At 46.8% G+C, this 23,891-nt stretch overlaps 4 protein-coding genes across 7 annotated transcripts; 3 read left to right on the plus strand and 1 right to left on the minus strand.

Annotated features, from left to right (window-relative positions):
* Nucleotides 1-626: 626 nt before the first annotated feature.
* Nucleotides 627-4,677, plus strand: LOC142880173 (dnaJ homolog subfamily B member 5). Its single transcript, XM_076013905.1, has 4 exons — nucleotides 627-985; nucleotides 1,852-2,110; nucleotides 2,280-2,818; nucleotides 3,799-4,677. Exons 1-4 carry the CDS (start codon nucleotides 878-880, stop codon nucleotides 4,030-4,032), a joined length of 1,140 nt encoding a protein of 379 aa, XP_075870020.1. The 5' UTR covers nucleotides 627-877; the 3' UTR covers nucleotides 4,033-4,677.
* Nucleotides 4,678-5,426: 749 nt separating this feature from the next.
* On the plus strand, nucleotides 5,427-8,225 carry hwa (huluwa). Its single transcript, XM_076013906.1, has 3 exons — nucleotides 5,427-6,519; nucleotides 7,420-7,609; nucleotides 7,688-8,225. Exons 1-3 carry the CDS (start codon nucleotides 5,923-5,925, stop codon nucleotides 7,852-7,854), a joined length of 954 nt encoding a protein of 317 aa, XP_075870021.1. The 5' UTR covers nucleotides 5,427-5,922; the 3' UTR covers nucleotides 7,855-8,225.
* A 255-nt stretch (nucleotides 8,226-8,480) lies between these two features.
* Nucleotides 8,481-12,466, minus strand: atp5fa1 (ATP synthase F1 subunit alpha). The gene is made up of 11 exons (XM_076013874.1): nucleotides 12,314-12,466; nucleotides 11,329-11,404; nucleotides 11,062-11,231; nucleotides 10,785-10,958; nucleotides 10,524-10,690; nucleotides 10,101-10,401; nucleotides 9,789-10,013; nucleotides 9,275-9,382; nucleotides 9,037-9,181; nucleotides 8,798-8,948; nucleotides 8,481-8,709 (listed from the first exon to the last, which is right to left on the minus strand). Exons 1-11 carry the CDS (start codon nucleotides 12,371-12,373, stop codon nucleotides 8,631-8,633), a joined length of 1,656 nt encoding a protein of 551 aa, XP_075869989.1. The 5' UTR covers nucleotides 12,374-12,466; the 3' UTR covers nucleotides 8,481-8,630.
* A 392-nt stretch (nucleotides 12,467-12,858) lies between these two features.
* Nucleotides 12,859-23,492, plus strand: ark2n (arkadia (rnf111) N-terminal like PKA signaling regulator 2n). Of its 4 annotated transcripts, none has more exons than XM_076013876.1 (5): nucleotides 12,859-13,113; nucleotides 14,132-15,034; nucleotides 19,602-19,772; nucleotides 20,213-20,324; nucleotides 20,956-23,492. In XM_076013876.1, the coding sequence occupies exons 2-5, from the start codon at nucleotides 14,197-14,199 to the stop codon at nucleotides 21,143-21,145; spliced, it is 1,311 nt and encodes a 436-aa protein (XP_075869991.1). In that variant the 5' UTR covers nucleotides 12,859-13,113; nucleotides 14,132-14,196; the 3' UTR covers nucleotides 21,146-23,492. The 4 variants fall into 4 exon arrangements, with proteins under 4 accessions (XP_075869991.1, XP_075869990.1, XP_075869994.1 ...); XM_076013875.1 differs by having other exon boundaries at nucleotides 12,860-13,113; nucleotides 14,129-15,034; XM_076013879.1 differs by lacking the exon at nucleotides 19,602-19,772 and having other exon boundaries at nucleotides 12,863-13,113; nucleotides 14,129-15,034.
* Nucleotides 23,493-23,891: the final 399 nt, after the last annotated feature.

A 23,891-nucleotide genomic window follows, 5' to 3' on the forward strand; every position in this document is an offset into this window, starting at 1 on the left:
CTCCTCATAGCAATGTTATACAATGTCTGGAGGGGGTGGGCGCTTGCTGAATGATTATATAATCATGTCTTATTGATATTCATCAATATTAAAGAATAACACTTATTTCCCAAGGTGGATTGTAGAATAATACAAGGCATTTTATAGGTTGTTGGTGTAACTTTACCTGCATTAGACCATGGTCCGACATCAGCACCGCCTGTCTTCTGTCTGACCAACAACAAACCTGAGCTGAGCCTTTTTGTTCTGCTGTTCGAGCTGGTAGATGGACAGCGTGCACCAAAAAGCCACCTGAGGACATTTGTATAACTGTCTGGATGCTGTCTGGTCTGGGCAGCCAGCGACATCTCACATCTCTGCGTGTTCTGTTCACGTCTGCCTGCGCGAGAACAGAGACGGGAGGGAGGGTGGAAGAAAAAGAGAAGAGGAAGTCTGACTAGTGTGTCGTGACTGTCTGGTCCACTCGGCTTTCAAGAACTCCGGAAGCAAGTCTCGAGATGGAGAAAGGGGGCCGCAACATCCGCGTGATCATCGCCGGCCCACCAATGGCCTGACGCGGGGCGCGACGGGCACCGGCATCCCCTGCCGGTGCGTGAGGGAAAGGGGGCGGAGCTGGGGAAAGCTCGGTCACGCAGCGTGGGTGGGTGAGTGGATAGTAAAAAGGAGCCCGAGCGGCCGTACTCATCACAGAATCGAGCAGAGCTCTCGCACAGCACAGCACAGCACAGCACAGCACAGCACAGCACAGCACCGAGCGAGAGACTGAAGCCCGAGTTTCAGCACCAACGCGCCTGGACAGCGACACGTAGCCTTCGTCCCTTCCCTTCTTTTCCGAGCAGTCGAACTTTTCAAGTTCACTTAACCAGCAGCATCCATCATGGTTCTCATCTGGACCCAGTTCGGAGTGAAGCACAAAAATGTCAATGTCAAGTGCAAAGTGCGAGTCATGCACAGAGGTGACAGCTCGGGATCGTCATCATCAGCGGTGAGTGGGATTCTCTTCTCTCTCTCTTTTTTTTTTTTTTATTATTAAATTAATTTAATAACTTCAGTTAAAGGGGCAAGTGTTAAATATTTACTACGGCATTGAATGGTATATTGCAAATTGATCATGTTAGTCGGACCTAAACTGTGACGTAAAAACGCAAGTACAGATTCTGGGACGTAGAAATACGATCGCCTCCTGACAAGTGTGTGGCTTGAAGTCGGTGAATGAAAGCGGTCTAACGATAACCGTACACCTGTATTTCATATTCCGTTGTATGTGATATTTAAAAGTTACTCGCGGGTCCTCTAACGTGGGTTCCACACGGCGTTGGAGGAAAGCGGTGCGCTTTATTTCGCCGTGTTTCCGGTCTTAACGATCATTGACTGTTGCTGTGGGCTCATTCAAATGCGAAAACAGGCTGATTCGCTCTCAGCCAATCGGAGCGCAGGATCTCTGTCGTCGAGGTGGAGGGAGTTGGGGGGGAGAAAAGCTTTAAGTCCCTCACGGGTCCTCTCCACCGCACCCCACCCCAGCCCATACTGCTTCCCTAACGTTGTGGATCAGCATAAAAAATTCATGCGCAGCTGAGACAGCTGCATGTGAAATGGGTGTTTTCCCAGAGAGTATCTCATGCCGATGGGTGAATTTTCTGCATCTTAACAAGGCACAAAGTGCAGCATTTGGTGTGGAGGATGCTCAGCACGCATAAATTTGCATCCCGTGAAGCCCTGTCTGCAAGTCTATTAGTCATTAATTATCACATTGTTATGCAACATTTAATATTGAAGACTTTAAGAGGAATAAATGAATGTCTGTACAACAAAGACTAAACCTTGTGTCCCGTCAATGTTTGTCTCCACCAGGAAAGCAGCAAGTCTGAGCAGGACACGCCCTGCCTGTCAATCAAGCCCCCAGGGAAGGACTTCTACAAAGTCCTGGGCGTCTCCCCCGAGTCCAACGAGGACGAGATCAAGAAGGCCTACAGAAAGTTGGCCCTCAAGTTCCACCCAGACAAGAACAGCGACACCGACGCAGAGGACAAGTTCAAGGAGATCGCAGAGGCCTACGAGATCCTGACCGACACCCAGAAGAGAAGCATATACGACCAGTTTGGAGAAGAAGGTGAGCTGGAACATCATTAATGATAACACTACTGAGGTGAAAATGGGCTGAGCAGGCCAGATAGCTGGTGGATGATCAATTATTCAGTTTTGTAGCAGAACAATTTAATGGAAATCAGGTGTTCAGAAGGCACATCTTTTAATTCAGTTGATTTTCTTTGTCCTTCCAGGCCTTAAAAATGGAATGTCACTGGCCAACCAAGGCAAAGTTTTCCGCAACAATTTCCAAGGCGACCCCCACGCCACCTTCTTCAATGGCTCGGACCACTTTGACTTCTTCGACTTCGACGCCGAGGACGACCTCTTCAACCCGTTCCGGCGGTTCCCCTTCAGCCACGTGGGCGGGTTCCCGGCCCAGGACGGCGGCAATCTGCCCCGGGGCCAGCGGCGGCTGCAGGGCAAAGAGGTGGTGCACGAGCTCCTGGTGACCCTGGACGAGGTGATGCAAGGCTGCACCAAGCATGTGAAGATCACCCGCAGCCGCCTCAACCCAGACAGCCGCAGCCTGCGGACGGAGGAGAAGGTGCTGAACGTGGTGGTGAAGAAAGGCTGGAGGGCGGGCACCAAGATCACCTTCCCCAGGGAAGGGGACGAGACGCCCAACAGCACCCCCGCCGACATCACCTTCATTCTCAGGGACAAGGAGCACAGCCAGTACAAGAGAGACGGCTCCAACATTCTCTACACGGCCCAGATCACCCTCAAAGAGGTGAGTTTGGATCCTCCGGTGCGAAAAAAAAAAAAAAAAAACAGTTCTAGAGCTCGTCAGTGCTCAAACAGTCAATTACGAAACACATGAATGGCCTTTAAGTACGCACCATATGCACCTGCCAACCGCGTACACCTACACGGGGAGCGGCGTGAAATCCATCCACCGCGTCTTCGCCGCTTGCGTAACCCGCCAAGCGCCTCCCGAGTCACAAGGAACAAAAGGTTTGAGGGCTTTCAAAACAGAACCCATTGTTCTGGTCGCAATCCTCTGAGTCCCCCAGTTCACAGTGGACCTGCAGACCCCCGCTAGGAGGGCGGCAGCTCCAGCGCCTGCCTGCCAACATCGCACTTACCTCATCAGCGCACGCAGAGCGCGAGAGAGGGAGCGGGCGCTAAATTTAGCCCCGGCGCTGTGCTGACTGCCCCCACGAATTGCACTTGACTCTCAACTACTATGCGGGCTGTGCCGCAGACTCCTCTGCCTATAGCAGGCGTGCAGAGGGGCAGCGTGTTTTTTTATTTATTTTATATCTTTGCTCGGCTCGCTCCGTCTCTGGCTCTCGCTTCCACCAGCCCACACGCGGATTAGCGGGGTAGCAGTCACAGAGACTGGCATTTCAAAGAGCTCCTCCATCTTCCTGTGGCTCCTTTCAGTCACTAAAGCACTTAACTCCCACACACAGCCGGTAAATAGTGCATCCATTCTAACATCTGTAGCACCGGCCGGGTTGTGTAACGTGGAAAATAAAATAAAAAAAACGTTATGCCTTATCGGAGACAGGAGCCCCACATTCATCACTTATGTAACCTGACACTTTTAAAGAGCAGCCTTCTAATTGATTTTTTTGCCTCCCAAGCGAGGCCACTTCATCTCAGTCAGGCCACACAGCAGCCCTTACGAAACACGGTCTTTATATAGCAGGTCTGCAGAACTCACTTAACCGGTTTTTTCCCCCTCTTTTGTTGCTCCTCCTGCAGGCTCTCTGCGGCTGCACCGTCAACGTCCCGACGCTTGACAACCGCATGATGCCCCTGCCGTGCAGCGACGTCATCAAGCCGGGAGCCATCCGGAGGCTGAGGGGCGAAGGCCTGCCCGTGCCTAAGAGCCCGTCGCAGCGGGGCGACCTGGTGGTGGAGTTCCAGGTGCTCTTCCCCGACCGGATCCCGCCGCAGTCGCGCGAGATCATCAAGCACAGCCTGGGCCAGTGCTAGCCTGCTCTGCACCCCGAGTGGCCTGACAGACGCGGCCGCGCCTTCGTTTAGCGTCTAACTTGTTAACACAGCCTTGCCCGAGGTGCTAGTATCACAACCAATCACAACCTCTCAATTGTGTTTGGCGGCGGCGAGCTAAAGTTGTAGGTCGATGAGACTTTCTGCCGGCACCTGAGCAGTGAGTGGAGACCTGATGAATGGGGGTCTTTGGTATCTGAGGACATCCGTTGACCTAATAGCTTTTCTCTTGATGGAAAAGGTGAATCTGTACTGTTATGCTTGCGAGCCTTTTCAGCAGGATAGCAGTGTGCTATGTAAGTCTGTATAGACTTTCTTTAAACCTGAAGGTCGGCGACACACTTGAAAAGAGGACTTTACGAGAGTTATATGGTGCTCATATGACTGATCTTTTTTGCATTGGTTTACTACAATAGCGAAATATACTTGTGTACAAAGATCTCCTTTGTGTGCAAAAATGCAAATACATTGTCTCTAAGAGATTCATTTGTCAAATGTTCTATTGAATCATTTGAAATGTTTGTGTAGATTCTGCAGTATTCTGTAATGTATTACTATCTGCTATAGAAACTTGTTTTAAGGCATGAAAAATAAAGAAAAACATGACATTTTACACCTGTCTGTGATAAAAACCCACTTTCTATGATCTTGAAGATAAAGGCAGAATACAATGAATCGCTCCTCGTGAGTGATAGCTGAACTCAGCCCAGCTCATTAGCCCATAACTGCATATCCACTGAAGAGTGCAATAAGCCAAATCCCCCAAATGGCAAAAGTGCAAATCAAAAAAACAAGTCTTTCACCAACACCTGTTAAATCTTATTAAAAACGCATACAGGCTAACCTGCCAAATAATAACTGCCAAAGCCACACATCTCACAAACAGAAATAAGTTGCCAATGCAAAGCTGCTTGTTTTCACAAGGCAGAGACGCAACTGAACTAATCAGAACTTCCTACATAGCCAGATGGATAGCTGATCCATTCCCCACTCAAATAAGGGGACTTTAGGACATTGTACACAGGAGCTAAGTTCTACAGCTCAAAAGCTTGGCACCACCATACATCCCTCTGTTTTTTGTTTTTGTTTTGTTTTTTTGTTTTTATCAGTACCCAATATTGCAGCCAGCCCAGCTCTGTCACTCCCTGCACAACTTCTTTTCCCAGGTAGCGCTGGATTGCAAGATCCAAAAGGACTTACATAAGGATCTGCTTCGTGAGCGATCCAGGAGATGCATAATCAACTAGGCGAGGTTTTCAATCATCCTGCATTCACAGCTTTAGTTCCAGCTCACATAACACGTTTATGGTCACGGGGTCACTGAGAAAAGAATCCCATCAGTTTTTGGTGTTTTTTTTTGAAAAACGGGGGAGAAAAAAAAAACTAAATTCTGTCATTATGAATTTGGCAAAAACAAACAGCTACAAGTCGTGATAAACAATCGCAGAAAACAATGTCAGGAATTATTCGTTCTACGACTACGTTTCAGTCGGTGGATACTTCAGCGGTTTGAGACGGCATCGATTAGCTCTATGCTGCCATCTGGCGGCTAAATATCGCAATGACAGCCTGTAACGTTCTAACAAGTTGCACCTGTTGGTCCGCTGCCCTGTACCTCCAAAACAGTATTAGTGCACAACGATGAGGACGACAGGGGTTGAGCGGCCACGATCACGATTGAGTCTGTTTACATTTGTAAGGAAAAAAAAACGGAAGTGAAAAACACATCCACGCAACAACAACAAAAAAGTAGTCCATATTGATTGACACGTCGGAGCACCTGCGCATTCTGACACGACGTGCTGGAAGTTGAGATCATTCCGAGATTCCGAGATTTCTCTAAAATTCATCCTCCATGTCCGCTGGGATGAAATGTCGCAGATAGTTCAGACTACACCTCCGGGTCTGGTTGAAGTTTTCCCGGTGACAAATCTGACCCTGGTGGTCCTCCTGCTCATCCCCTGCGTGGTCGTCCTGCTCCTGCTCAACTGCCTGTTCCTGGGCTACAAGTTACTCGCCCTGTCCAAGATCAAAAGCCGGCGGAAGCGAGAGGACGCGGAGGGGATGTTGCTGCAGTCCACCATCCAGAGGGTCGGACGGGTTTCCGACGTGGGCTTCCCGGCGCTGCAACACGCCCGGAGCGCCTGCATGTCTCTGTCGGAGCCCGTCCTGCACCATCCCGTCACCTCCTCCAGGGCCTCGTCCAGGGAGCGCGCCGCCGGGATGGACCACAGGTTCAGGTACCTGAGGCCCGACGGCGCCACCGGCTCCGGGTCCCTCAGGGCGCCGAGCAGCATCCGGCCCGCCTCCTCCGCGGTCGGTTTCTCCCCGCGGCTTGACCTGCACTCCGGTCTACGCACGTACATCGTCGGCAAGGCTGGATGGTGCAGAAGTGCGCCGGTGTTTCCGCAATCGACTGACTCAGAGGCTGAGACCAGAGTGATCATGGTTCCACCAAACTCTCCAGAGGTGAGTGGGTAGAAGTCCGAATCATCGGGATGAGGCCGGAAAGGTCCCACATTACGCAAAAAAAAAAAAAAAATATATATGTGTCTCTAGCCTGTCAGTGACCCACTTCCCAGTTCTGACAATCTTTGTGATGTCACAAAGAGCACTAATACCTGTCCTAGAGTAGTGTCAGCACAGCTAGATGTTGTTGTTGCAGCTTTTTTTTCATGATTCTGGAATCAGAAGATGCTGGAGATCTGGATGTTTTAGATAATTCAATATTGTGAGGCTGTTGTACTGGAGTCTGGGATCAAATAACCTAAGCATGGGTGGAATTGGGGACTTTTGAGAGGACCGTTGTTGTAGACCAGTTTACAGTTATGATTTCTCAATTAAATATTTGCTATGTCTTGTAAGACAATCCGGCTGCCCATTGAAAACTGTAGGCTTGTTGTCTTAACCTAGTATGTCTTCATTTACTACTCACCTGACCAGCAACATCTTCTTCTTACATCTAACCAAAAGAATCTTGGGGAAAAAAGATGCTGAAAGATGCCAACTATTTGATATGCCTTTTAAATGTTACTTGTTCTATGAAATGAGGATTTTATTGCAGTCCAGAAAGTTGTCAGTACTGTTGGAGGGAAACTGCTGCCTCAGGTTACAAAATGTTCAACTAACGAGGAAACTTTTTGCCTGCCCTTTTGTGTTTTGATGTTAAAGTAGAGAAGATGGTAGAGTTTCCAACCCGCTGTACTATTTTTGTTTCTGTAAATGTTTTTGACTTGGTTCAGTTTCTGTGTCGTATTATAACCACTGGCAGATGAAGTGATCAAAGGCCACATAACAATGTCAAAACGGAATGCTTGACTTTTTTTTTTTTTTTCCAAAGCCTGAGATGAACTTTCTTCACTGGTGCAGGCAGATCGTGTCGGCCACATTCATCAGAGCACCACCTTCGAGATGTTGGATTTGAACCCAATGGTCGGCGTGCACATGCCTGACAAAGCGGAGATGGAGTGCGCGTACATTGAGCGTCTGTCTGAGGTGTCTGGTATAAACGCATCGGCCGTGGGTCCGGGGTTGGACAGTGACTTTGGTGCCAGTGCAGGTACAGTACGCTGCACATTCCGATGAGTATGGTGGCCTTTCCATATATGGCGGATACGGACCATGTTTGTGTTTTCAGGCGTCTCTCTGCGGATCCTCTCAGCCGACAGCGACGCTCTGTCCAACGGCGCAGTGTCCTCGGCGTTGGAGTGGGATTATTACGACCCCTGCTACGTCAAGCAGAACAATGTGCCCAAACACAAACACCACAGACCTGCAGTGCACACCAAACAATACTGGGTATAATCATCTCAGCCAGAGTAAAGTTTTATTGCATATTTATGTATTTATTTATTTTGTATTTATTCTATTTATTTATTCTTTTATTTGTATTTCGTGTAATTTGATTAATTCTAACTCTCTTGTCTCACTAATAATTACTGTCTTGACACGAGCTGCAACAAATGTTTTTTCATTGAAAAAAAAAAACACGTCAGTCACTATTGTTCTTTTTTGTAACGCTAACTCTGCACCTCCACTATTTCTTATCTGCACTTTCTTCACTTTAAGACACAATTTTAGGTTCATTGGGGCTCTTTCTTGTAAATTCATTTAAAACCCACGGATTAACATCACCAATATTGCTTAAAATGCTTTTTTCACACTAATAAACACTTTTGACCAAAGTCCTCATTTCCTTTTTTCCAGCTTAAAATATGTGAAAACTGAGGATCAGGTTTCCCTCATTTTAATCCCTTTACCAGCAGATGGCACTGTTATGTTTAAAAATTGACTTGTTAAATTGAGAAAAAGCTCTTTTGGCCCCAGTAGCATTACTCAATAAGTTTATTTTGTTGCCACATTGCTGGTAGTTTGTGTTGACCTGTTTTCAAGCAGCTGAGCGTCAAACAAAGGAAGATGCCGTAAACACATTGGTTGTTGGAATATTTTATTCTCTCGTGAGATAACTGTACATTAAAGATCAAGTGCCACTTGAATTTTTTTTCTTTTAAAGTTCATAAAAGTACAACCGACGCTTCACTATGCAAACATGGATCACGACAGGGTGAAAGCGCGTCGCTTCACTCAAAGCTGGAGAGGAAATTCAACACAATTTGCTTGAGTTTGGCATCGGATGCCTCGCTGATTTTGCCGTCAGCCCTGCAATGAGTAAAGGAAAGATTTGTTAGAAAACATCTTCGAGGACGCAGCAGGGACGGCAGTCCCATTTATGGTTCCGCTGACTTACCTGATAGCGGCCAACAGGTCTTGGTGCTGGCTCAGGATGTGCTGCAGGAAGGCCTTCTCGAACTTGGTGATCTTGCTGGGCTCCATTTTGTCCAGGTGTCCCCTCACACCAGCATAGATGACTGTCACCTGCTCTTCAATGGCCATTGGAGCTGAGAGCCGGGAGAACACAGTCAGACGACAGTACAGAATAGACAAAGACAGCGGCGGAAAGTGTGGTCGGCGGTCGTGAACACTCACAGTACTGTCCCTGCTTGAGGAGCTCGGTCAGACGGACGCCGCGGTTCAGCAGCTGCTGAGTGGCGGCGTCCAAGTCAGAACCGAACTGAGCGAAGGCAGCAACCTCACGGTACTGGGCCAGCTCCAGCTTCATGGTACCGGCCACCTGCAACAAGGATCACAAATCGGCAATCAACAATGCAACAGTGTTCACGGTGATAAGACCTTGGACGGGATTGGTTTTCAAAGGGAGGCCGACCTGCTTCATGGCCCTGGTCTGGGCAGCGGAGCCGACACGGGACACAGACAGGCCGACGTTGATGGCTGGACGGATGCCCTTGTAGAACAGCTCAGTCTCCAAGAAGATCTTCAAAGGGGGAAAAAAAAAGAAGCAGCAATTGGTGATTGTTGGTGGTGAGGATGCAAATTATCGATTAATTCATGAATCGATAATTGATTGACCTTATCTATCGATTAACGATTAATTGATAAGCAGCATTTTTTCCTGAGAACCTAAATTTCACAATGAAAAATGTGTTTATTGTGTGTATATTATGACCATCACAGTATCTACAGGTGAATTGCTCTTTCCTGCCGCTGCACTGATATAAAGATATCAACTACCTGTGTAAAAAATGTTTAATTAATTGCGACTAATTTAATTTAATTTAATCGATTCAATTCTTAATTGGCATTTAATCTGATAATTGTTAACATCCCTAGTTGGTGGCCTTTGAGTTGGATGCGAGGCGAGCCGGCGCTTGCAGACCCACCTGTCCGTCGGTGATGGAGATGACGTTGGTGGGAATGTAGGCAGACACGTCGCCAGCCTGCGTCTCGATGACGGGAAGCGCGGTCAGGGAGCCGCCGCCGAAGTTGTCGTTCATCTTGGCGGCTCTCTCCAGCAGACGGGAATGCAGGTAGAAGACGTCTCCGGGGTAGGCCTCGCGACCGGGGGGACGGCGAAGCAGCAGAGACATCTGACGGTAGGCGACAGCCTGCAGGTCGAAGACAACCAAGGGTGAGCACATTTGTTTAATTCTTGACATCTCTTAAGATAACCGATGACGCAAACTGGACCAGACCTGCTTGGACAGATCGTCGTAGATGATGAGGGCGTGCTTGCCGTTGTCCCTGAAGTACTCTCCCATGGAGCAGCCAGAATAGGGGGCCAGGTACTGCAGCGGAGCGGCGTCGGAGGCGGTGGCAGACACCACGATGGTGTACTTCATGGCGTCCGCGTCCGTCAGCCTCTTCACCAGCTGGGCCACGGTGGACCTCTTCTGGCCAATGGCCACGTAGATGCAGTACAGCTTCTTCTTCTCGTCGGTTCCCTCGTTGAAGCGCTTCTGGTTGATGATGGTGTCGATGGCAATGGCGGTTTTGCTGCAAATTAAAATAACATATTAATATATTTTTTTTAAAAATATATGAGTACGGACTGATTGAAAGCTTTTCCCTGGCCGCTGAGAATCAGCGCAAGAGTCCCTTTTGAAAGAGATTCTTACCCAGTCTGCCTGTCTCCAATGATGAGCTCACGCTGTCCACGACCAATGGGGACCAAGCTGTCCACGGCCTTGATGCCAGTCTGCATGGGCTCCCTCACAGAGATGCGGGGAATGATGCCAGGGGCCTTCAGACCCACACGCCTGCGGGTTTGGGAGCCAAGGGGCCCCTGAGGGAGAAAAAAAAAAAACATAAAAAACAATCAAGAAGGTGAAATTTTAACTTCTAACTCTGCAGAATTTTCTTCTGTAAAGACCCTGTACCTTTCCATCGATGGCGTTTCCCAGAGCATCGACGACGCGTCCCAGGAGCTCTTCGCCAACTGGTACGTCCACAATGGCGCCGGTTCTCTTGACAATGTCGCCTTCCTTGATCAGCTTGTCGTTACCAAACACCACAACACCGACGTTGTCCGGCTCCAAGTTCAGAGACATTCCCTAAACAGAGGAGGAAACAATACTGCAACCTTAATATTTTTACAACAGTCAAATATAGTCAAACAAGAAACAAGCAACTGACAACTCTACATTAAAAACATACCTTCAGCCCAGAGGAGAACTCCACCATCTCCTCAGCCTGGACGTTCCTCAGACCGTACACTCTGGCAATACCGTCACCGATGGACAGCACGCGGCCGGTCTCCTCCAGGTCGGCGCTGGTGTCAGCCCCCAGGATCTTCTCCTCCAGAATGGAAGACACCTCGGCTGTGCCTACGAGTTTCATTTTGTATATTTGATGAACAAAGATTAACTCACTTTAGATTTTTGCCATGTCTTATGCAGTTGACTATTGAAACAATTTCTTTACCAGTTTTCTGCAGCCAGGGACGGCCAGTATGCAGATTCTTTGCTCCGATGCATGCTGCAGCAACGTTCTTTGACACCTTTTGACAAATGAAATTGTGCAAAAAAATTATTTGTCTTAGTGTCCAACCTTCAACTCTAAAGAACCAAATAAATTCATGCAAATCACTTTTCTTTTTCGTGCAAAATACCAAAAATATTAATTTATCATTTTATTGAATTTGGAAATTGCTTATTTTAGAGGAAATAATCTAAATGCGCATTAAATTGGATGTTTAAAAAAAAAAAAAAAAAACAAGAAAAAAAAACAAGAAAAATATTGGGCGGCAGGGGGTAGAGGATGAAGCTTGACCCAACAACATTCAATTTTTAAATGAATGAATTACTGATTTTACATAGATATAATACGCATGATTCAAACAATATGCAAACTGCCGTGCAAACTACGCAGTTAATCTGTATTAGAGGAAGCACTGAGTAGTTTGACTTTTATTTTCTAATAACGGGAGTCATTCAAACTGCAATGTCACAGGAGAGGCCTTAGCAACGGCTGCATTCCACAATCAGAGTAAAAAATCCTGAAATGTAATTGCACGGTCAAAAACATCTTAATATTAATGAACCACCAAATACAAAACCGTCAAGCTATCGTGCGGAAACCCAAACCTGACCTTTAGTGCTACAATGATAATTCCTTCAATTCAGCAAAGTCATTGGTTTTGACGACGCATTAACATAGAGATAAATAACAGGACAGCGCTGCATTCTGAATGAGACGCTATATTGTCTTTTATGTTAAATTACAAGGAGGTCAACTTCATGCACAGGAACTAGCTATCGTTAACTCCTGTGAAGGGCCCGGTGTCCTCGGGCGCAAAGACGGCTGCATGCAAAGCGCTACCACCGCAGCTGCGTTTCACTAGAATTAAGTAGGCATTTTGAGACAGAGGACGGCTCCGAACGAATAGGAAGAATGGCGGTATACTTACGAATCCAGCCCGACGAGGCAGAGTGCGGGCAAGAGCCGCTGCAACGCGTACTGACAGCATGTTGGCGTCCTAGTCCGTTCTGCTCTGTGGCGAAGAGAGAAGGATGGCGGACAGGGCGACGAGTTGTAGAAAGGTCACCGTTACCCGGAAGTAGTTAAGTGAAATGCTTTTTTTATCTTTCTTTTTTCGTTTCAGCTAACTCTATTTAGTAAACTACTTTTTTGTCTCGGGTTGATTTTTTTTTATTTATCTCACAACCCTTTAAACTCAATATATACTGTATTAATATATATTGTATTTATATTGGTGTTGCCTTCGCTGACATATGCTTGCACGTGATACACAGAATATAAGTGTTGTATGTATCAGAATTTACTATGTAAAAGTGCAGTACAAGAGATTCGGATTTGTTTTCGCATCGTTTTTCATTAAACGCAAACTGCGTTTTCCCTGACACTGACTTCTGCCCTTGTCCTTTGGCAACTTCCGTTTCTGTATTAACAACTCTGGACCGGTGGGGGCGCTCGACTACCAGAAAAGACCGGAAATGGCGCACGTATCTTTGTGAAAGACGGACGTCTGATGGAGACATTTTAAAATAAACACACAGCTATCGGCTAACGGCTAAAGGGGCTCGCGTAGGTGCGAGCATACTGCGCCGAAATACATCCAAATTCTTCCAAGTAGCACGGATCCACATTCGGTGTTGCAACGCGTTTGCATCGTGGGACAAAAAGGCTGCAGATCACCGAAGATGCTGAAATGTCTGGCGCCAAGAAAAGTACATAACTAACGCCGCGGTAAGTTACACCTATCGTCAGCGCTGCTCACATTCAGCTAACCATCTAGCCGAGATAGCTTTAGCCGTTAGCGGCTGACATTATCCCGGTCGTCGCGCCTCTGGATGGCTAGATACCGTTTCCATTTATAGGACGTTGCTTGACAGCTGTGCTGCAACCCGAAAATGTTTATGTGACGTGCCCGCTCTCCGCGCGCCAAGTTTGTAGGGTGCAAGGTTGTGACCGCCGTTAGCTTCCCTGCGCAGCTAAAAGTAGCGTCTGGATTTCTGCCCGAGTCAGCCTCCGCCGGCCAGAGACCCATCAAAAGTGAACAAATTCAATCAGAACTGATTCATCTAAACTGGGCCGTTCAGCACGATTGAAGACAGAGTAATCTTTGTCTCAAGCTAAAAAATGAATAGGTAATAGGAGTTGTATTACATTTTCGTTGTCAGATTTGACTTTAATGCTAATGATTAATTGCTGTATAGTGGGGCAAGGCTATTAAAAAAAAAAATAAATGTAGCGTTGATTTGCTCGGGGCTTCGGTTTGCTTCGGGGAGTGAATCTTCATTTATGCGTCATGGAAGCTCATAGATGCATGCGTTTTTGTGCTCAAACCCGAGAACCAAAGTTATATGTTTAAAAAGATGTTTCTATTTATTTTTTTTAAAACCCCTTTAAGTTATTTCCAATTGGTAAAGCAAAATATGGCTATGCACTTTCTTTTTGTTGTTCTTGACAAGCCACCTCGTTGCACTCTTGATGGTTCTTAGAATATTCTGAGAACTGACCTTCTTTGGCAGACGGAAGTTCCCCTCCAGCTTGAAAACTTTGAGGAACTTATTTGATATGTCTTCTTCAATTCTGACAGAGACAACGTAGATCCCTTTTTACACTGTATAAGCAGTCAACAGGCGCAATAATTATTTTATCAGAATATCTTATCGAGCCAGTGCTATTCCTCCTGCATCAACAACTTGCACAGATCTTGAGTATGAATTGTAATCAATCAATTGTTTGATTTCTCCTCCAGCAGGTGAACTTCAGTCCAGGCACATTGGTCCATATTTGTTGGACCTTTGGGGTCTGGGCTCAAATAGCATGAAGATGGCTGATTCAGAAAAGGCAGAGGAGCTTGTCGATGCCGAGTGCCCCCTGGAGTGCCTTGACGAAGCGCAATCAGCCTCGACCTCTGTGCATGGAGAGCTGGACGAGCAGCTGAAAACGGAGACCACCACCAGTACCAGCTCTCCGCCCAGGGAGAAGGAGGCCGACAGCCCCTTGAACACAGAGGGCGAGCAGAGTCTCCTCTCCATGCCTTGTCTAATGAAGGAGCTCCGCAGGGACTCCCCCGAGTCCCAGCATGCGTCCACAGGGAGCGAGAAACCCGCGCAACATCACGTCTACGAAAGTGACTCCTCTAACCCCTGCATGCTCTCGCCATCATCCAGCGGCCACCTGGCGGACTCGGATACGCTCTCCTCCGGAGAAGAATGCGCCGCGCCTCGTGCGGTGGAAGAGCAAGACGGCAGCATGGAAACGGGCAACGACCCCGGCCACGCGGCTAGCAAGCATGCATCCGCCGCCGGGCCCGGGGGCCGGAAGTCTCGGCGGTCGCACTCGGAGAGCGAGATGCCTCCCAACGCGATGGCCGCGAAAAAGAACCGCTGCCAGCCCACCGCGCTGGCCGCCGGGGGGCCGGAGAAGCAAACCAACGGCAAGCTGGCCAAGGGAAAAGGTCACCGGAGCCAGAAACACAAGGAGCGAATGCGCCTGCTGAGGCAAAAGCGGGAGGCGGCGGCGCGTAAAAAATACAACCTGCTGCAGGACAGCAGTACGAGTGACAGCGAGCTCACGTGCGACTCCAGCACCAGCTCCTCCGACGACGAGGAAGACGACACCTCAGGAGGCAGCAAGACAATCAAGACTGATATTTCAGGTAACAGCCAAACGTTCATGACACGACACGCGACCACCACTATCCATAGTACTACAACCACACATAAAACATAGCCGAGCTGAGTAAAATATAAGCAACTGATTGAAGATATTAGGTCCAGATATAATGCAGCGGGGATTTTCTGAAGATCCGTTTGGTAGGTATTCAGGTAACACAGATGGAAGTGTTTGCTAGGTACAGAAACATATCCGCTGCCTCTCAGCAGCCACACACACACACACACACACACACCCTGCCTTCTTCTGTCTGTCTTAACCAGCTCCTCTTTTTGGTTCTGTCCACTCATCTGTCCTCATCCGTCACGTCTTAATATCTTGGCTGTTCCGCTGTCTAGAAGGGCCTTTGGCCAGATCACGTGTTGTAGTTTTACACTCTTCCAACTTTTGTCTCATCGTCTCATTTGCATGCAGTGTGAACAAGTCTAGTGGGCATCCTTCAAAACACACAAGACGCACTCAGACTCTGTGTTAATCTCAACTCTATCATCAGAAGGTCTTTTAGTTCAGCGAGCGAGCCGCTACGTCCTCGGCCTCTGGCACCCCGGCCGTTCAGCGGGACACAACCTCTGTGTTTGTTCGGATTTATTATGTCTATCATACATTTTAATCTGTCGAGACGGCGCAGGGACGCGGTTCTCTTTTCTGTTGTGTGTTCTTTGGCTTATCCGGATCTCGCGTGTGTTATTGGCAAGAAGACGCAAATGCTGTAATGGTGCCGAGTAAAGAAAGACATCTGGCGACCTCAAAGTAAAATTAGATGCACACTCCACGCACTGAACGCTCAGCGCGATAGCTCTGTGCTTCAAGTACTCCGCTGCTGGTGTAGAAATGAACAGGTGAGTTGAGTGAAGACCCAAAGTTACCACGCGTACCAAGATTGTGGGGGGGAAAAGGTCAAATAGTCTAGTGCATTTCTAAAAATAAAAGAAATTCACGCGGTCAAGAGCTCTCTTTTTTTTTTCCAACCACCTAAATCATTTGCCTGAGACATCCAGTTGCCGTCCTTGAGGAATCTGTACTGCATTAAATGTTTCCAACCATTTTTACATTCAGCGCACAAATCCGAGTGCTACAACTGCATGATGTAGTCCATCAGCATGAAAGAGTCGATCTGCACGTAACCAAAGAAACAAACTCATTTTTTTCTTAAATGCAAAAAAAAAAAAAAAAAAAAAAAGTCCACCTTCCGACGCCTGAAAGTGCTGCTCTGTTTTCTTATGGCTTGGCCTCAATGTCTTTAAAGCTGGCTTCAGACGGTCATCGGAGAGATCCGGCGTGGGCGCCCAGATTCATGGGCTGCTGGACAGCGGCACGTGGGACAGGAACGGCATCGGCAGCGTTCTGGAGGAGGCCATGACCCGCTTTGCCGTGATGCAGAGGCAGACCGAGGAGCGCTTCCGCGTCTGGATGGAAAAGCTGGCGCACATGGACTCGGACAACGACTCGTCCAAACGCTCGAGCGATGCGCTAGAGGGTCCGCAGGAGCCGCGGCCGACCCCGCCCAGTTCCTTCCTGCCGTCGTCCGAGTCGGCAGAGACCATGGCCGCCTACATGCTGGCCCGGGAGAGCAACAGTCTGGCCCCGACCCCCATGAACAACAACAACATGCTACCTGAAGTGCAGAATGGAAACCTGGGCGTTCCGGACTCTGGTCTCCTCAACGTTTAGGTTCCGGCTCCACTTCCACTCCTCGCCTGTTTTTGACGCTAGCTAAGTTTAGGATGGGCTGATGCAGAGAGCATGGCAAATGGCTGTATGAGTACATTTATTCCCCCCCCACACCCCCAAGGTCACGGAATAGATAAGCCGTCGACTCGAGCTCGGCCTCGGCCGGCCATTTGAAAGGTGACTCGGTGACGGGGGCCAGACCCGAACCCAGCGTGTCCGTCGGCACTCGATCACTGTGATATTTGACGTTCAGAAAGACTCAACTCACCCGCTTGATCTCTGCAGCAGCCGAGACACGGACGCAGGGCGCAACAATACACAGACTGACAATTCAGGGCTTCTACTGTACAGCCTGTTTGCTTTTTATGTTTTCTGTTTGCCAGCTGAACACACACGTACACGCACACCTACACACAAAACACGTCTGTCGTGCGGACTGCGCGTGACAGCCGCAGCCATCTTGAACATGCTTGCTGGGCTACTGCTGCTCGATTGCGTGCACCTTGCCATTCTAATTTTGTGCTGGAAGGATAAAGCATCAAGTGATTTTTTTTTTTTTTTAATAGACATTTAGCCGCAACAATATATTCTTCTATTCGGAGCTGTTGGCGCATTAATGTAAACGGTTCAGAATGTTCTGGCAACCTTTATGTTGGTGGCAAAGCTTTACTAAGTTTTAAAAAAAAAAAGAAGAAAAAAAAGAAAGAAAAGCATTGGAAATATTGCCAATAAATGTAAACACTGTATACTAGTGCACCCTGTTTGTTTTCAAACATGCTAATACACATAGAGTAGGCGTGTTTTTTTTTTTTTCCTCGTCATATTTGCTGCTATCGCTGCTTTTGTGCAGTAACGAGAAACTAGTGAGACAGAAAACGGGGCCCAGAGTTTATTTTTAGTCACCGATATATAAATGATGGGCGTCACATAAGTTAAGGGTTTCTCCCACGCTGCCATGAGCTACAATCTTAATAGCCTCAAATCTGATCCTCTATAACCTTTCTACGCGTTGCCAGTCTTTTCGTTTGCACTGATGTGCAGGTGTCCCTGCAGGGCTCTGCCTTTATTTCTGCCGCTTGGCGTTGAACTGAAAAGCCCGAGCCGAGCATCAGACTAACAAAATCCAGTATAGCGGCGATACAGCCGCAGCGTGGCGCATGTTTACTAATGCCTGAGTGATGAAGTGGCCTTCTCCGGTTCCGATCCTGTGGTCCCTCTGAGGCGGGGGCTCGTCTTCCGCAGCCCCCTCCTCTGTAAAGGTCCCGTATACCCCCACAATCTCAAATGCCTCCTTTTCATCCGGACTCCAGTGGAGCAGCCTCGCATCACTATTTATTATCCAATAACATTTCTTCATTACTTCTATAGATATCCGGAAAACAAAAATCTCTGTTTGCAGCCTAAATATGCTAACTTTTAGCTGACGGCCACGATGACTAATGTTGTGTGGTTTTGACCACAAAAGCAAAGCAGCCGTGAGGCTGGTGGACAGAACACCTGTCTGGTGATGTCAGTGAGATGTGAGTGCCCTTTGCGACATCACAAAGGGCTTATTTTCCATAATTGTATGTTTTCGCAAGTCAGAAAATTGGAGCAAGCAGGATGGACTTCCTGTCCGGTTCATCCATGGACCTGAAATAAATGTTGTTTCTAAAAAATAAATAAATGGGAATTTTACATAATTTGGGACTTTTAAACTACTCAAACTAATGCGGATGGAGACGGTGTGCTGGTTACAATCCCTGCTAACACTCTTTGGCCTCATCATACTTGTTTTTAGATCTTTGAAATGTGTGTGTGCGTGTGTGTGTGTGTGTGTGTGTGTGTGTGTAGGTAGAGCGATGACAGGAGCCTTTCTCTCCCCACCTGTTTGCATGTGATTAAATTAGTATGTAGGATGTGCAAGACCACATTAGTTCATCACCGGCATGTGTGTGAGGTGTAGCATCGCTTTATGCTAGTACCCGGCGATCGGTGGAACATTTTTATCATTTTTTTTTTGTTTTGTTTTTTTTAGTTGGATTGTGTTGACCTGTTGCCTTTCAGTTCAGATTGTACAATTATCAGTGTTTTTTTTTTCCTTGTTGTTCGTTTGTTACGTTAACATAAAGGGAGCCTTGCGCATACGGACACACAATATGTATGCATGTGAAGCAACACTAAGGACAGTCCATTGTTTACCAAAGAGACTATCCTGGTTTACATGAGTCTGTTATTTTGTTTGTTTGTTTGTCAACAAAAAAAAAAATTAAACTTGGCCTTTTACATTGGCAAGACTTTAGTAAATTTGGTAACCTTGCATCAACCACTGTCTAGACGGTGCACACACACACATACTCACACTCTCTCGACGTTCTTCTGAACAGCAGTGTGTGTGTGTGTGTGTGTGTGTATCCGTCTGGTGGGACTCCTTCACAGGGTATAACAGAGATAAGTGTTCCAGCTCTTCCACGGAGCGTTTCTTTCTGTTACTCAGTCTCTTGTGTCCCACTACGTTTCATTCACTGACTGATTCGAATTTGAACATTTTTTTTGTAACAACTGTATCCTTATGTAGTTTTTATGTGAATGGCTGTTATTTTGAAAGCAATAAACAGAGAAGGAAAAAAAAATCTGTCTAAAATGGGATTTATTATTCTGCACTCCAGACGCAACCACTCCGAAATTCAAAACTAGCGTCATAATATAATAAAAATGTACCAAACGCCATGAATCGCACACTTCACCCTTTTTCAATCTGGGGTATACGGGCTGTTCTTTCTTTCATTGATAATCCAGATGTTGCAGGCAGCAGGGTCTAAACCGTCCTCCTCCGCCTCCTCCTCTTCCTGATTCCAGGCATGATTTGAATAATGAAGTGTTCTCTTTGTTTCCTGCAGACGGGCCGCCAGTAGTGGGTCACTTTGATATTTCAGACACTGATTCTAACCAGGAGAGTATGAGTGTGGAGACAGTCCGGCCCAGCGTGATAACGCATGAGCTAAAAACACACAGAGGCCAGGATTTGGCAGCTCACTCCGGGTGTATAAGAGCGCTGAGCTCTATCTCAGGTCAGTTACAAACCCGGTAAACCCCAAACCGATCGTTTCCACTCCTCACACTGAAGACTTTTAGAGGCGGGCGGGGTGCAAAGAGATGCCACTTTCCATCGCCTTTTTTTTTTTTTTTTTTTTTTTGACGGCTTCTCCGACCCCGTCTGGTTTCGCTTTTGGTGCTGTTAGAGTCTGTTCTGCCTCAGTACAGTTGTAATTGACCTTTCACACCAGGATAAGTTGACAGTCTGTGTTTTGTCCAATGTCACTGTCAATTTGTCACTGTCCATCCATGAAACCATTTTATTGATTGATTTATTTGATATCACCGTTGTTGTTTCTGCCTGACTTCAAAGCAGCCGCAGGCCTGCCGCCTCTGGTCCTCTTCACCAAATGTGACTCCTTGTCCCCTCCCCTCCCCTTATTTTATTTTTCCTTTCTTTCTTTCTTTGTTTCAGGGCACATGCAGGTGGAGCTGTCGCGCAAGGAGGGTTCTCATCTCAAAGGCCAGATTAACATTGCCTCTTCTGACAGCGAGGTGGAAATAGTCGGGGTGCAAGAGAAATCACGGTAAATATTGGCGAGAAACGCCGGCCTGCACATATCGAGATACATGCATCTCGTATGACACTGCACATATATTGAAAAGAGTCCAAAAGGGCCAGACACACCGTGTCCTTCCAAAAATATATTTAATCACGAATCAACTAAAACAAACCGGATTCAACAAAGAGTCTTCTTCCTGAGTCCTGATTGTTTGATGCCACGCAGCCGAGTAGCTGTGGTGTTGGCTATTTATCCCCCACTCAGCACATTGACGAAGACTCTTTGTCGAAACCGGTCCGCGTTAGTCTGTTGACGAGTGAGTGAAAACTTGTGGCTGGCCCTTTTTGATTTTCATTCTTTGGCCGAGAACCAACAATTTTTCCACCTTGAGTGTGCTCGTTCTTCCTGTTTGCATGATCCATATTGCACAACTTAATTCAAAGTGGATTGCAGGACCTTGAGGTCAGAGGAAAAGTTTTCTGTACAGCTAAAAAAACAGCGCAGTGGGCCAGAGAGAGAGAAAAAAGGTAGCAGCATTCTCAGAGGTCGGCAACTGTGGAGCAAACAGTTTTGCAGCCTTCTTCATTTTTTTTCAGTCTTTTTTCGCTGACACTCCCGCTGTCCCTTCCCTTGCTCCATTTCTCGCCGCTCGCAGGTGTGCACATCCGAGCGGCGGCGTGATAAAGAGCCTGTCCTCCTGGAAGGACGCGCCGGTGGAGCAGCTGAACAGCACAAACCAAGCACAGCTCTGGACTACTGTTTCCCCTCAGCCCACCTGGGTGTCGCCGCCCGAAGTGGTGGACCTGACGCTGGACGAGGACGGGGGCCACAAGCTCCTGCTTTGAACGCCCCCCCCCGTACGCCGAGGACTTCCTCCGCCGCGCCGTTTGCTTTCTCCTCGTCCGTCTCTGCCTTTGCCTTCCGTGACTGCGGCTGAACAAACCCTTTAGAGTGGCGGCCCGGACCCGTGACCGCTCCGGGACGCTTCCTGCTCCTCGCCACCTAACCGCCTGCAATTTTTAAAACTTCCTCTCCAACCATCATGTTTTAAAGCCATTCTACTGATGTGATTTTTTTTTGTTTTGTTTTGTTTGCACCCTCCCCATCCGACCGGATCCCAACAGCTCTAAGTTTAGTCGTACTAAAGAAGTGGATCAGCACCTCGGGTGCTGGCTGAAATGCTCGTAACCGTGATTTATCTGTAAGCAATAGCAATACCCTACCTTCATTTAATACCTCAGTTACCCCCCGAGAACAGTCGTGGGGACTCATTTCACTACAACGGCATATGTTCTAAATGAGTTTGGTATTATCTGCAGTCCAAGGTGCCTGCTGATATGTTTTTATGTCTTCTTTTTTTCTTTTCTTTTTTTACATTTCATTGTGGATTGACAGCAAGGATTTTGTGCTCTTTAAGTCTCACCACTGGTTTCAAACTGCGATAGATCTGCTTCGAGTGCTTTGCTGTATGTTGTTTTTCTGTGTTTTTTGGGAGGGGGGGGAAACTTAGTCTGAAAAATCGACGACATTATCATATCTCTTCAAAATATGAGGATGGAATCTAGATGAGCGAAAACATTGTAAACAGGACGGTCGGTATCAGCCAACACCCACAAATCCATCCTATCAACAATAATCCCCCAGACCGAAACAAAACGCTGGCACACACTTTCACGCATTTTCTATCCTTGTGCTAAGCTGAACCGCGGCTAGCTGTAACTTTGCATCGCAATAGACAGATCCTCTGTTGGCACTCATCAGATCAATGCCATTTTCCAAATGTTTTTTTTTTTTCTATGGTTTCTGTTGCCCCCCATGTCACTGCACCGTTTAACTTTAATCACAACAAAGCCACTGATGTAAAAAAAAAAAAAAAAAACACAGACTCTGGGCACGAAACGCAAACACTGCTCATTTCCACCACTGCAATACCACAGTGGTCATGTAACAGCAATAGAAAGCCTGTTTGTTTTGCATATTCTGCGTTGGGAGATGGGCGGTCTGAGTGTCCCGGGTTTCTGTGGTGATCAGTGAATGTACGACCCCGCAGGGCTGAATCATCGCTTGCGTACATGACTTGAGCTCAGCGGGAAGCAAACGCCTCCGACTTTCGGGTGGGGAAAACCCCTTTACAGCAAACTGTGGAAATGTATTTCTTTCCATCTCGAGTACTGCAAAGCAAGGCGGCCTAAAAATGCTTTGAAACGTGCACTATTTCCTTTTAGAACTGTTTCAAAGCTTATTCTTTTACCTTACAAAGCAACAGATTTTGCTATCAACGATAGATATTTTATTAATAGAGGTGAATTTAGCACACGCGCACACAAAAACAGTGAACGTGATGGTGAGTTTGTGTGTTTACCGAGGAGACTTTTATGAACTTTGTACCCTGATCTTCTCGCGTGGTCTCGTTTTATTTTTGTCCCGTCGTGCGTCCGCTGGCTGCACGCCGGTCTCTGTAACTAATGATCTAGCTTGATGTGGTCACAAATTGCTTTCACTGCATGTGGATTAACACTTTACTCAAGTGATGCTTGAAAATTCTAGTCAAATTATTTTACTTCTGCTGGTCACAGAAGGGAAGGGAGAGTATAAATATATGAAACCAAACCAAAGTCTGAGTGGAATTTTTGTTTTTCCCATTTAGTTTTCTTCCCCAGTTCCAAATTATTATTTGTCCAAATGTTGAAAGCCTGTGGGTGAATTCTGTTTCCAGACTTTCTAAGTGGGTTTGTTTTCTTCAGTTTTTCCTCGGCCAGTTACTTCCACTGTATGCTGCTACTGCTGCAAATGGAGTTCTACCAGACTGCTCTCTGCTTCTTTTTTTTTTTTGTTATTGTTGTTGTTGTGAAATGTTAATATAAGGCTCATGTCTCTAGCAATAGACGTTTGGTAGAAAACAGGGGCGGCACTGTTTGGTTATGGCTGCACATAGCATGTTCGGTCATGTCTTCAACCTAAAGTCAGATATCCTCCTCAGTAGTGGTTTAACTTTGCTCCCCTATCATTATTATTATTATTATTATTATTATAATGGTTTATTTGTTTCACCTAACTCAGTGTTGTAAATTAACAAAAAAAAGTGTTTATTTTGTTGCTTCTGCAAGTCCTTGACTTCCTCTGAAATGTCTGTAGAACAAACAAAAAAAAAACTATTTTAAGATTAAATAAATAGAGCGTTATTTAATGAAAGTGTTGTGTGGAAGTTTTCCTGTATCTAAAAAACAAGTGGTTTCTTTCTTTTTAACAGCTGCATGCGCTCTTGGCTTTTAACTATTACCATACATCACATAGGAATATATATTTTTTTTTTACTCATGTTTGAACTGATCATTTTGGACATGTGTATACAAGCAACAATAATCATCTGCACAGGCACAACTTTTAATGAGGGGTCTTATCATTTTTTTCTAAGTACTATTCTACAGACAAAAAGTCTAGACAACTGCCTGGCCGCTAACAATGCAACTTGGCCCACATTCACAAAAAGTGGCATGTCGGGTCAGGGGTCACGCAGTGACACCTGCCACTAGGGGGACATATGGAGTTCACGTGAAGAGAACAATGAGAGAGCGGAGCAATTCAGCGGCG

Source organism: Nelusetta ayraudi, unplaced genomic scaffold (genome assembly GCF_046127955.1).
Source record: "Nelusetta ayraudi isolate G7.1 ecotype Tasmania unplaced genomic scaffold, CSIRO-AGI_Nayr_v1 ptg000160l, whole genome shotgun sequence".
Lineage (NCBI taxonomy): Eukaryota > Metazoa > Chordata > Actinopteri > Tetraodontiformes > Monacanthidae > Nelusetta > Nelusetta ayraudi.